This window comes from Argentina anserina, chromosome 4 (assembly GCF_933775445.1).
Source record: "Argentina anserina chromosome 4, drPotAnse1.1, whole genome shotgun sequence".
NCBI lineage: Eukaryota > Viridiplantae > Streptophyta > Magnoliopsida > Rosales > Rosaceae > Argentina > Argentina anserina.
This window is the reverse complement of record NC_065875.1, coordinates 17,646,010-17,656,010: the sequence shown is the minus strand read 5'-3', so window position 1 is coordinate 17,656,010 and position 10,001 is coordinate 17,646,010. Positions and strand designations below refer to the sequence as shown.

General features: G+C 39.0%; 1 protein-coding gene across 1 annotated transcript; it reads right to left on the bottom strand.

Moving 5' to 3' along the window:
- Positions 1-8,097: 8,097 nt before the first annotated feature.
- On the bottom strand, positions 8,098-9,328 carry LOC126790387 (peroxidase 29). Its single transcript, XM_050516600.1, has 3 exons — positions 9,119-9,328; positions 8,638-8,998; positions 8,098-8,501 (listed from the first exon to the last, which is right to left on the bottom strand). Exons 1-3 carry the CDS (start codon positions 9,326-9,328, stop codon positions 8,098-8,100), a joined length of 975 nt encoding a protein of 324 aa, XP_050372557.1.
- Between the last annotated feature and the right edge of the window lie 673 nt (positions 9,329-10,001).

Genomic DNA, 10,001 nt, shown 5'->3' with positions numbered 1-10,001 from the left:
GCACGTTACAGTGCTGCTAGTCGATAAAACGTAAACCGAAAACCTGATTTATATTTTTAAGAAACGCAAGACAATTTGTATAAGAAAATTTTCGAGTAACACAACGAAAGCTTAATATAATTTTGAGGTGAAAATAATTATTCTCAAAATTCATTTGTCCGTCTAGAACTTCATACAATTGATATTCCGGAATAATAAACTAGAAGAAATGAATACCAACAAAGCTAACACAAGAAAGTAGCTTTAATTAAGTTCTGAAGACTACAAACAAGTAAATATAATTTACAACGAAAACCGAGAAACAGTTAATAGAACCTGAATAACCTACCCTGCCTCATTCTCCACTATCCCATATCAGTGCACAGTACCTGCAGACACACTTGTGTAGGGTTTTTCGATTAGCTTTAAAAATATTGTTTGGCATGCTAGTGTCAAACCAATTTAAATAAATGAATATATGATGAATGCAAAACTCTAGACTCGAGAATAGATTCTCAATACGGCTAGCCAAAACCAAATGTTACCTGATGGCCGTTCCTATAGACCCACTACACGACCTTACCTCAAATCCATAAAAAACATGTAAGTGTAGCGAGAACATCCACTACCAAGCGACACACACGTTTCGAGCCCATCCTTAAGATCGGAACTCACACGACCAGTGTAACTAAACATTTTGGAGGTTAAGGGGATCAAACCCAAGGAAATCAGTGTCAACTTTCGCTCTCAAGCCATCATAATCACTCACGGTTTGGTCAATACATGAAGTATTAAAACAACTAAACCACAACATGCACCATTTTATAAATAAATTACGGAAAGCTCTAATTGAGAGAAATAATGAATCCCTACCTGGATTCCAATGTTTTCCTTCGCCAACTCTGTGAGTCACAAACTTTCCACTTCCGTTCACCGGGCAACTGGAGTCCCTAGTCCGACATAATAGTCATTAATGACTTAACCACAGTCATATGCAACACGATGACTAATAGATCGTCTGATCCGAGAATTGACCATCATTGACCAAATCAAAGCAGAAACATGCTTTTAACGAATACAAATCGATAATGTAATATCAATCCATACTCATATATTACATTTACTTCAATATTTGTTGCATAGTAATTAAACAAAATTATTATAGACACCTAAGTAGCACGGACACGCTACCTTGGTCACGTATCGCGTGTCCGACAATGACATGATCAAATACGGGCCGACACGCAAATTGAATTTCGGACCCGCCTTGGATACACGAATTGAATTTTGGACACGGGCGTATCCGCATAGGACTCGCCATTAAAGGGGACACAATGGTTTATCCTTGCGTCTTCTCTATCAGAATCGTTATGCAACCTACATCATAACCCCGACAAGTTCGACCTTTGACCTCCGATCTCCAACTTCGACCGTACCGCCGTCGTCCCCGAGCCTTTTTCTCCAGGTCGTCACTACCGCCAACGACGATCTCGTCAGCAAGGTGAAGTCTCTCTCCTCTTTCTCTTTCTATTTCTCTTTCTAATTTCTACCTTACTTAAATCATATCTCGATTTCTAGATTTAGGGTTTATTCGGTGTTGAAGAATGAAGAAACGGGCAGTGAGGTTTATCTGTGATCTTGGCTGTAAGGTTGATTTGGGATCTGGATAATGAGGCCGAAAAGGGGTTTGTTAGATAAGAACGTCGATCTGGGAATTCTTGTTTTGGAGGAGGAGATAATTGGGTGCAACCGTGCAAGTGAACATCAAGTGAGGAATTATACCAAAGACATGAGATTCAAGTTTGACCAATTAATTACCATGAATTTTCACTTTAGTAAAAATATTTTTGAAGTTTGACTACAACTTATATGCTTCATTCTTACATAAATAGAATATTATATGCAATGGTTCCTTGTATATACCTACTAGTCTACTACATATTGATAAGTGTAACACAATTCCTTTTTTTAATTATTAAATATATATAAATATTAAAATTAATATTTAATTAACATGTCCATCACGTGTGCGTGTCCAAATTGTTTTTCATTTGACGTGTCCAATACGGACACTCGTGTCCATATCCGTGCTACTTAGATAGACACCCATTTTCATTTATACCATTTCATCCTAAAGGTAAATAAGCAAACAAGGTATGCAAGAACCCACTCAAGTGCTTAAACCCTAATCATGGTTTCATACAAGAATCTTACTTGATCCCAAGCCATAATTCTTGCTCACATTTTTTTTTACACAATAGTACACTAAATCATATATCCATCCTTTAATCAAAGGAAATTTGATCAATACCAAGCAGCCATTTTTATTACACAGGGTGTGCCCAAAACTACTAAGGGCACCCACCAATTCTTTTAAATCAAGAAAATATCAATTCTTTAACTTCTTTGTACAAAGCTTGCATCCATTTATTTTCCATCAAGTTAACTCTACCCATTCACATAATAAACAGCAAGCTTGTATAATTAAGTCCCATTCTCAGTAATGATACCAACTCTCCATATATACAAATAAACCCATAACTCCCTTTGTGATCATAATCTCAAAACTGCAGTTCAATTTACGCTTAGTTTCCAAAGCTACCAAAACTAGCTTTGACTATTATCAATGATCAGACATACACAGACAAGAATACACGATAGTCCAGTAGGGCTCTCCTTGCAACTTCAATTCCACGATTATAACCAAGAGAACTCCTTTTACATAGTTTGATTAAGAATTGAACCAATTCACAGAATATAAGTTATCTCCACCAATTTTATCTTCACATATTCTCAACTTCCGAATCCACTACAAAAATAGAAAATCACTGCAACCCTACAATCACATCACTTGAATTCAAGGCTGCAATTTACCTTGGAGGCAGAATTGCTCCTTTCTGCAATTTAGCCTCACCAAGAATGATTCTTCTAAGCTGGCAGCCCCCTGTTCAATTCCTTCAAATCGACTTCAAGATTCTGAAGCACCAAGGAACTCCATCACCAAAACAAACTACAGCAGTACTATAATCGAACCATATTTTGAATTCAAAGCTGCAACTCACCTTTTAATCCAAACTAGCACAAGCTTTCTCACAAGCAATGCAGCAGAATTCACCAAATCAAAGTTGATAATAAACTCAATCTAGAAATCTTCCTAATCAACTTGAAGCTTCACCAAGTTGAATCCCAAGCCTCCTCCAAACCCAGAAATGTCGGAATCGACTCCATCCTCATAAAACGACGAAGAACAGCATGAACCCAATAATTGGAAATTTTCAAAACTCAATCAAATCCAAAAACCTATTACATAGACTTGTAGATCATGAAGAGGAGACGAAGATTGATACCAAAGGTAGTCCAATCGGTGGCCGGAGACGCCGGCAAACGCTGCAACTCGTCGGAAGGGAATTTGGAACAGTCGGCCTTTCTCTCCCTCGATTCTCTCTCCTCCGTTGCAGATAGGAATAACTATAGCCGCAGGGAGGACGGCGATGAGGTGGCGATCATGACGGGGCTGGTGCGCTGGCCGGAGCTGCTCTGACGGCGGCGGAATGATGCGGCGTCGCGCGCAGTGCTCGGATTGACAAAGGCTGGGTCGAACGACTCGGTCTATTTTTCTAAATAGTAAATAAGCCGATAACTCATCTGTTACCTCATATGCAGTATCCCGGCAGACAGACTAGAGTTCTAAATATAACGTAACTTTCGCCCGGTTAAAGGCTAGGTTCCGACATGCCAAACTGGTCCGAAGACAAAACTCGTCCGAAGACATCAAACACGTCTGAAGACAAAAACTCATCCGAAGACATCAATCACGTCCGAAGACAAAACGTTTTAACAACTCCATGTTAAAACCACATACAATAATCATCGCCTCATATTGTACCATTAAATCGACATGCTCAATATATAATCTCATCATCAAAATGAATATATTTACAACAGAATCATGACAGTAAATAATATAGCAAACTATATATATGTACGTATTTACCATTAATACGAATATATATATTCCACTATATCAAATACATGTCATATTTCATTTTTTTAACTTTTGCATAATCTTGAATCTCCGGAAGGGTAGATTCGTAAATATGTGAAATTTTACTCACCTTATAATCTCGTGCGTAATTCCACAATTTCCGAAAGTAATTCTTTTCCTTGATTTATCGATCACTTTGAACAGATAAGAAAAGAATTTAGAATCGTTACATAAACCTTTAAATGCCAAAAAAGTAATAATATGTTATTGTTCAGCAATTTCTTGTTTTACGAATTTACTATTCATGTATTTACTATTCACGTATTCCTATATAAATACACATAAATTACGTATTCATGTACATGTACATACTGTTTACGTATTTCTGTACGTATGAATACTATTCAAATGTAAATACTGTCTCAGTAAATAATAATTACTGAATTACCCTTCTGAAATTACTTTTTATATTTACTGAAAGTAATTTACATTTACATTTACCGTATGTAAAATAAATTTACATTTACCGTACGTAAATCACCTTTTTACATTCACCGTCGTAAAAATAAATTTTTACAATTTACTGTTTGAAATCACTGTTCACGCGCCGTCGCACGTGGCGGCGCGTGGAGTACACGCACTACTCGCCGGCGACCGCGCGTGACGCTCACGCGCCACTCACTGTGGCAGTGCGTGGGGCCCACGCGCCGAGCTTTAGGCTCGGCGCGTAGCACGCCACCGCCGCCCCATTTCTCTCCCTCTCCTCTACCCCTGCACGGCCCAAGGCCGCCTCTAGACCACCTCATGCACTCACACGCGCCGCCTAAGGCGACGGTGTTCAACACTCCACCTACACCATCGATTCTCCTCCAAATTTCTCCCAATCGATCCAAAAACACCACACAATCACACATAAACATTCAATTTCATCAATTCATACCTAGATCGAACGGTGGAGGCTTCGATTCGTCGTCGGTGATGTTTGAGAGGCCGGCGACGTCGATTCGAGCAGTGGCGAGCGTGTGCGGTGAATCGAGGCTCAACCCTCGTCGTGGGGGGCTCCAAAGGTGAGAGGAGGCGGAGGTGAGCTCGCCTTGAGCACCGAGTTGGTGGAGGAGCACAACGGAGGAACGCACGAGCTTCGGATCGTCACGCAAGTTTCCCGGCGGCGAGGGGAGGTGCGTCGAGCTTGGGGTTTGGTGAGGAGGGCCTCGCGAAGCCGTAGAGCGAGGCGGTGCAAGCTACGAAGGGCTGAACGGCGAGATCGCCGGTGGAGGGTCTTTCGGAGGGAGAGAGGCTCGGGGGAGAAAGAGGGAAAGAGGGAGGCGCGGGGGGCGAGGGAAGAAGTGGGTTTCCGAAAATAGAAACCCTACTTGAGAAATGTTTCCTTTTATACTCTTTTCTAAATCGGAAACTAACTTCCGTCGTTAATAACTTTCACGTCCGACGTCCGTTTTGAACGCGTGACATGTCCTCAAACTCGTATCGACGAGCTCTACAACTTCCATGAAGGAAGTTTTCACAAACGAGCGACGAAGTAAAGTCGACATTCACGTCGCGGAAACGTAACGTTTTTCTAATTAAACTTTACGAGAACGTTTCCGTTCATATTTCGTAATATCGCAAACAACCAATTTCACAACTTTATAGAATTTAAATCAAACCAAATATCGTTCCAAAAAATAGGGTTGTTACAATACTCATTGTAACATGTACTTTAATACCACGCTCTTCAATAAGCAAATTCACTTGATAGAAAATTTCGAAAAATACTATCGAGTATTGACTGTAATAATTACTGAGATCGTAAAATAATCATCAAATAATCTCAATTTAGCTCGTTAATATTTTTCGGGCCTCACAAAATTTTTCTTTATAGAGAAGTTGCTCAAGGAGTTTAATTCTACCATCTTTTCCTTAGTTCCCAAGATTACTAATCCTTCTTCTTTTGCAGATTTCAGGCCTATCTCTTGCTGCAATTTTTTCTATAAGATAACTACTAAGCTTACTGCCAATCGCATTAAGGTGTTTCTTCCTCACATTGTTACCATCAATCAATCAGCCTTTATTGCCGGACGTAAAATTGGTGACAATATTTTGGTTATTCAAGAGTTGTTCAAGAACTATCATCTTGATTCTGGTTCTCTGAGATGTGCTCTTAAAGTGGATTTATTGAAAGCTTATGATTCTTTGAACTGGAAATTTCTTATGAATACCTCGCTTGCTTTCAACTTTCCTCCTAAAGTTGTCATGTGGATATCGGCTTGTATTTCCTCTGCCAAGTTCTCTATCTCTATTAATGGTTAGTTAAGTGGTTTCTCCTCAAGCAGTAGAGGGCTTCGTCAGGGTGACCCCATGTCCTTTCTTTTTGTTATTGCCATGCAGGATCTAACTAGATTGGTCAATCAAAGAGTTCAACAAAGCCCCCTCTTTAGGTTCCACTGGAAATGTGATAAATTATTCTTCTCCAATTTATGCTTTGCTGATGATCTTATTCTTCTGTGTCATGGAGATGCCCACTCTGCTAGCATCCTAAAAAGTTCTATGGATACCTTTCAAGCAATTTTTGGTCTTCAAGCTAATGCTTCTAAGAGTAGCATATTTCTGTCAAGTGTTGATGAGGAGACTAAGGGAGAGCTTATTCAAATCTTCAATTTTCCTTTAGGGGTCACTCTTACCCGGTACTTGGGAATTCCAATTATTACTACGAATCTGAAAGTTGTTGATTGTTTGCCTATTCTTGAAAGAATTGAATCTCGTATTAAGGCTTGGGAGAATAAGTCGCTTTCTTTCGCTGGTAGAGTTCAACTTATTAAAGTAGTTTTACTTAGTACCCAAAACTACTGGGCTTCTCATTTAGAGGTTGATTGTCTACGAAGGATAAAATTCAAGTTTATAGACCTAATATTGTTCTTCAGTGCATTCTTTGTAGGTCTGATTTGGAATCGCATAATTACTTATTCTTTGAAAGCCCTTATAATCGTGGTATATGGACTAGTCTTAATTATGAACAAATGTGGTGAGAGCTGGCTTTTTCCTCCTTGGCTTGATTTTATCTCCTGGGCTTCTAACCATTGGAGTGGTAAATCCTTGTCTACTGTGATCAGTTGTTTATGCTATTTGGAGAGAGAGAGAAATAACAAAATTTTCAAAAATGAATTCAAGCCTCCAATGGTTACTCTTAATGCTATTATCAATAGTGTTACAAGCAGACTTTTATCCCTGAATATCAAGCAGCTTACTTCTAATCAAGCCCTTGTTCTAGAATGGAGAATCATTAGCTCTCCTTAGTTTCTTTGTTGGGTTTTTCTCGTTGGTTGTGTGTTTTCTTTGTTTGGATTGGTTTGTTTGTTGGCCTAGCTTAAGCTGTGTGTGTATGTTTGTTTCCTTTTCCTAATAAATTTGAATTTACAAAAAAAAAAAAACAAGCTGGACTCTAGAAGATACCGTTGTTCTTGATCAAGTGGTGAGAGTGACTAAATTTTCTGCATATTTTTTAATTTCTTTTGGCTTTAGTTAATTAAATAAATTTAGCATTGTGAATTTTTGATGTTGATCGAGTGATTCTCAATGGCAGTAATCTGATCTGTCCGGTTTACCTTACCATCTTCGCCATCCTCGCCAAACTCTCATTAGCAAAAATAAAAAACGATATTAAATGCCGTTAGTGTTCCGTGATATTATACTTATATGTGTCTTAACCTAAGTATATTTTATTATTAGAGTAGATTATGTTTTAATGTAATATATATTAGTCCATGATTTTTCGGATACTTCGTATATAATGTCTATATAAGTCTCACTATCAATCAATAAAGAGATATGTTATGTTTGATCACGTTGTTATCATTATTCTCGATTTCATACTTCCTCGAACAGTTATAAATTTCTACACTTTTCTGTATGATTTTCCAATTTTAGTTGTTTTTCGAGCCACATACTAATAAAACTGGACTTGAACTCTACAATGAACCGTAAAACATTTTTGAAGTTTCAATGCAGTCCCACCGCCTGATATATAGTAGAAGCACGAGTTGAAAGCAAATTAAAATGCGTGCATGCAGAGGTGATTTGGATTGGAACCATTACTGTTCTAACTATATACTAAGTAGAGAAACTATTATATATACATTCTATATGGTATTGCAAGTCTTTCTAACAACACCTTGGTCCCCAATCAGAACGCGAGAGCTAGAGAGCTTGACAAAGGCAGAAGAAAATGCTTCAAAGAAATAATCTTCGTTATCTGCAAATTTCTGGACCGCTGGAGCTGTGCGCGGGTCCATCACCATTTCAGCATCAACTTGAAGAACCCCGTGGCCTCCGAATGCATTCTTGTAGTAGTGATTATCGAATGTAGTTGCAGTGGGATCATTTAGAACAAAGGTTGATTTTGATGCTATGGACCCTTGAGGACAGTTCAGCCTTAAAAATGCTTCAAACCCAGGTGTGATCGCGCCTTTTATTTGCGCTTTTTCTGGTTCTTGTAAACGGCTCAGGACATTCGAACAGTGTGTTATTCCTAATGTGTGCGCGCCTGAAAATAATACAGTCCCGTTAATTTGTGACATATATGCAAATTAGGGGTGACTTATTCTGGTTTGATATTTACAGAAGGAACAGATAATAGCGTCTAAGTTTGTGCATTCAAGTTCATTCAGACAATTGAGTACCCAAAATGGCGACTGATTCTTCGATTGTCATCCCAAATTTTGAGAATAACTGAAGAGTGCCATCAACACCAATATTCGCTGCAGGAAGCGAAGAATCTGCAAGCTTAGAGCTTGGAGCGGTAATGGAGTCTCTTCTTCCCAGAGGAACCTTGATTTCTGGCCCTCCTGACAAAGCCACCGCCTCCCGTGCTGCTAATACAAGAATGTCAGCACAAGAAACCTGCTGAGGACATTCTGCTTCAATCATTGTTTTAAGAATTCCGATGGTTTCCCTCTTTCTCACACCAAAGTTTCTCCCTGAAGACATCTCGGAAGACGCGTATCCCTCACCGGAATCCACAAGGATCGAAGCATCGCAGCCCTGTACGTACATTAAGTAAGGAAGATGTCAGTATCAAGCATTGTGTTCTTAAAATTAAAAACAACAAAACGTGGACTTGGTAATTAAGCTTGTAGCTCAAGTAATCGATAACAATGAGACCTGAACTTGGCAATCATGGAACATGAGCCTCAACAAAGCTGCTGGAGTAGTCGGATCAGAGAGAAAAGTAGGACCGAGGGCAGCTCTAACAATGCCCTCAGCTTGTGGGCATGAGGCCTCATAGAAATTATAAGAAAGCCCTCCTCCTCGTGCCCCAAGGCTGATAAATAGCAGCAGGGATAAAGATGCCAGTACAGCTTTGGGATCCATTCTATTTCTGCTTGGTCTGAGTTGGTGAGAACAACCAAAGCAGATATATATAATTGAACACTCTCCACTCTTTGCCTTTAGTACTGGCTGGTACTACTGGGAGGGGTAGTCGATTTGCGTATATTGATTCAATGCAATATTACGTACGTCCGACGGCTTCAGCTAACTACTAATGCCTCATCGATCACTAAACAAAACCAGCTGTGAGATTTAGGTTAAATGAATTGGAGAAAAGCTGGGCGCTGTATATAGGAACGAGGACGTGCTATACATGAATGGATGATGGATAATATGATTGATCAATTATTATATATTGTGCTTGCCATGAAAAATAAGTATTGTAATTGCCTCATTTTACTAGTCTATTCCTTCAATGTACTTCAAGTCTTCAATAGCTTATTCCTTTTTGTTTCTCATGTAACAACGAACAAAAATTTCAGAGTTCTATATTTACAGTTTGCAAATTGTAACTGATCTTTCTATGTGCATGTTGAGTAAATTGCTCAATAATCACCATACTGTTGCACCATAATTATATGACTATATCTTGGAGAGTTGGAGGACAGCTCTCAGTCTCTGATAATGTCCTCACTAATATCGTTCTTATCTCCAACCTCCTTTCCGTGTAGCCCACTTAACTTATTAGACGTAATAAATATGAGATATAATATTC

Bases quoted from the DNA above. Each gene is read 5' to 3' on its own strand.
- LOC126790387 (XM_050516600.1), bottom strand. From the start codon at position 9,328: ATGGATCCCAAAGCTGTACTGGCATCTTTATCCCTGCTGCTATTTATC. The intron at 8,999-9,118 runs GTCTCATTGTTA...ATGTACGTACAG, and splicing joins TCCATGATTGCCAAGTTCAG to GGCTGCGATGCTTCGATCCT. The intron at 8,502-8,637 runs GTACTCAATTGT...TATTATTTTCAG, and splicing joins AGAATCAGTCGCCATTTTGG to GCGCGCACACATTAGGAATA.